Source organism: Arachis ipaensis, chromosome B02, assembly GCF_000816755.2.
Source record: "Arachis ipaensis cultivar K30076 chromosome B02, Araip1.1, whole genome shotgun sequence".
Classification (NCBI taxonomy): Eukaryota; Viridiplantae; Streptophyta; class Magnoliopsida; order Fabales; family Fabaceae; genus Arachis; species Arachis ipaensis.
In genome coordinates, this window is record NC_029786.2 from 99129826 (window position 1) to 99133658 (window position 3833).

Genomic DNA, 3833 nt, shown 5'->3' on the forward strand with positions numbered 1-3833 from the left:
AATTTTATTATTATTATTATTATTATTATTATTATCTTGGTATGTGTCTGAGATGATGCTGATAATGATTGTTTGAAGGACAACACTTTGATGATCAAGTTTCTTATGATCGATCATTTTACATCAAATGATGGCATATGCAGATTTTTATTGACATAAGTAGTGACTTGTAATAGATATATAGGAGTTAGTTATTTTTATTGACACAATCCAATAACACAATAATAGTAATTCAATTCTTCTCTTCTCTGATCTTCATTTCTTTTGCTCCCTTCTCTGCTTTCCTTCTTCAATATCAACATCATCTTCAAAGCTTCTTTAGATTCCTTTAACTTGAAAGTTAAATTACATACCGATCTCAACAAGAATTTCAATACGTAATGTATTGTACTACCTAAAGTACAAATTAAAACTTTAAAATGATCTTAAAAAAAGGGGGAAAAAAAAAAACAAACCAACTATAAATTAATTGAAAAATATTATTACGGTTCAATCTCAAAAGCTCCATAGAAAGTTCATACAACTTTACACAAGGAATTACTTGTGTGTATACTCTTAAACAAAATCTATAACAAATAATGAAAACAATTACAATGAAGTGAAAGTATTTCCTAATGTATTTGCTTGTACAATATTTAGAAATCAATGTATATTAACGAAACAATAAAAAATAATAAAATAATGAAGAGATATATAAGAAAAAGAAAAATATTTAAAGACCAGCCGTGAAAGGAACACGGGTGGATGGTAGCCATGAGTTGCCAGCAATGAAATTTGCAACACTGAATTTTGAAGCTTCAGCAGCACTGGTAATAACATGATAACCTCCCCATTTAACTCTGTTTGCGGTTGAAGATCCAAGTCCTGTGTTCATGTACTCTCCATAATACAATGTGGTTAATGCAAAGTTACCATTCCATTCCAACCAACCTGCTGGATCAATCAAGCTGTCAAGAGAACTCTTCATGAAAACTGTTCTTGAATATTGTTGCCATGGCCTTCCAAGATAAGTTTTAACTGAGCTCTGCACTGCTTTCAAATCCGATGCAGCTGTAACCACACAATTGTGAATGGAAATGCCGGTGTTTTGGTTTGGATCGGTTCTTCCTTGTGCAGTGATGGTGTTAATTTTGTTTGGAGGGTTTCTTGCATATAGATTACAGTTTTGGAAGACAACAGCAGCATTACCAAAGATAAAGTCAACAGTGCCATAAATATCACATTCTTTGTAGAATTGTCTATCAGAATAAACATATAATGTGTCTTGATAACCTTCGAAACTGCATTGATAGAAAACTGATAAGTCTGATCCTGAACGCAATGCAACAGCTTGATGATTTGCTGCACCTGCTGTGTTCCTAAATGTCATGCCTTGACCAATAAATCCATCTCCAGTTACAGCTGTCAAAATTAAAACAAAGTTTAGTATTGTCCAAAGTAAAGGAAAGAAAAACAAAGATGATTGGAGTAATGATATTCTTCTACTTACCAACGGTGGCGGAACGGAAGGTTGTGGTGCCTCCTCCCACACTTTGGCTGCCCGTGATTATGGTTTTTCCAATACCATCTCCGACCAACATTATATTCTTTGTCTTTATTTCAACTTGCTCATTGTATATCCCACCCTTCACATATATCACATACCTTCCATTGCTATTCTTTGGTGCAGCATTTATGGCAGCATTCACTGTGGTGTATTTTCCAGATCCATCTTTAGCTACCACTACATTAGCCCTAGAAGCCGGAGAAGATGCTTGCAACAATTTTCTATCACCGGGCTTGACCCATGTTGGGAATCCATCTTTGTAACTTGGTTCTTGATGAGATTCACCATTGTTGTTAAGAGCCAAAGTGTTGCTTAGCAACTTAGTAACATTGTTGGACATTAGAGGAAGGACATAGTCTTGAACACCAAGTTCATAGAAGCCAGCTTTGCATGTCTCAAGGTTTGTGAGAGCAGTGCTAAGCCATGTTTGGGCATCAACTTGGGAGCATTTGGTGTTAGGGTCTAGGGTTTTGTTGAGCTTTTGAATGGTTTGTTGATAGAGGTCAACACAATCATTCCATGCAACTCTTTCAAGTTGGTTGCGGCACTTTGAGCCAAGTGAAACAGTGTTTGCATGTCCTATGAGTGCTCTCTCTTGAGCAAGTTGCAATGAAAGCTTGAGAAAATCAGATTTTCGCTTAATGGGTTTGTGCAAGTGATTAGGGTTTTTGCTCAAGAGATACTCACATGGTTGAGGATTAGGTGTTTGGCCACACCAAAGTTTAAGGTCATTATATGAATATGAAGTAACAATGGAGGAAAGTAGGAAAGGAATCAAGAGTATTACAAGGGAATGAAAAGGTGACATGGTTATTAAAAATATTGTTAGTATAGCTAGCCTTCAATACTTAACAATAATGCCCTTAATTAAACTCTTAATTAAATGGAGTATAATTTGAAGTACTTGAAAATTGAATGAAGAAGGGATGATGTATATAAGAGAAAATGGGTTTTGATAATTTGTGTTTTGATTGAAGATAATTGGATGGTGTTACTTGTGTTTATGGGATGCCTTTATATAGAGGAACATATATGAAAGGTTGTTTGAGATTATGGGGAATGTAATCATGGGGAGCCACAAGCTTTGTACTTTTACAATTCCCTTTTGTTTTTGCTTCTTTCTATCTGTGTCTTTAATTAATAAACTGAGTTTACTTTCTAAACATTACAAATTAATTAGATAAGATATTATATATTATATAGATAAATTAATTAAGGCTACATTTATTTTTGTTAAAAAAATAAAATTTTCAATACATTCAAAGTATACTCTTAACAAGAAATTAAACAAACAAATTGTGTATTAGTTTTAGTGATAATTCTCAAACAATATATCTATATGTAATAAGTTGGATGGTAGCAATATGGTTGATATGATTGGTGGAGTTATTTGACTTTCAATTTGCATGGAGCACATGTTGACCTTCAATTTTATTTAGTAAGCAGCCAACACACATTATTTGAAACGCGTCAATAATTATTCTCATTCTTTGTTTGTTATTGCGTGTGTTCTTTGTTGGAGGCTATAGCTAGCTAACTGTATTAGATTTTGCTTGTCAACTAGGATGACAATATAGCACATTGGTTACTTTGTAGTACATATTTCATTTAATTTAACTTGTTTACCTAGGCTACAACATGAGAAAATAAAAAATAAAAAATAATTAGAGTAGAGTAGATACACTCTGTGGACGTACGATTAGTATATGTTATATATTTATATCTCAAATGATTAATTCAGTATTTTTTTATACTTAATTATCCAAGTAAGGAATTGTTTAGTAGAAATTTTTTTTAATAAAAAAAGAGAGTAAAATTAAAGATAAAATATGTTCACAAACTAAACCGGTGTAAATGAGCTATATCTATAGTTGGTACTAATAACAATAAATTTCTATATTTAAGATAATATATTCAAACAGGACCCAACATAGGAGTTGAAAGTTCGAATGTTAAACTATTTTTTTGTTTGTTTTTCTTTTTGGTGGAAGGGAGGATATATAAAAATGGATAAAATTATACATAGTTTAGAATACTTATTTGTAGAAATAAATTTGAGGTTGCATCTTGAACAAGTTATTGTATATACAAACTTTTAACAGATATATTTTAAATAGAAAATCAATAAAAAAAAATAATCTTACATGACTAACAAAATTTATTATTTTATATTAATAATTAGTCAATAAATTAAATGTACTTTTAAACGTAATATTTGTTAGAAATATAAATATGTATGTGTCTTTTCCTTTCAATTTGAATTTTAGAAAAAATAGTATTATGACAT

General features: G+C 31.5%; 1 protein-coding gene across 1 annotated transcript; it reads right to left on the reverse strand.

Moving 5' to 3' along the window:
• LOC107628531 (pectinesterase 2) lies at positions 486-2546 on the reverse strand. The gene is made up of 2 exons (XM_016331173.2): positions 1490-2546; positions 486-1401 (listed from the first exon to the last, which is right to left on the reverse strand). Exons 1-2 carry the CDS (start codon positions 2352-2354, stop codon positions 713-715), a joined length of 1554 nt encoding a protein of 517 aa, XP_016186659.1. The 5' UTR covers positions 2355-2546; the 3' UTR covers positions 486-712.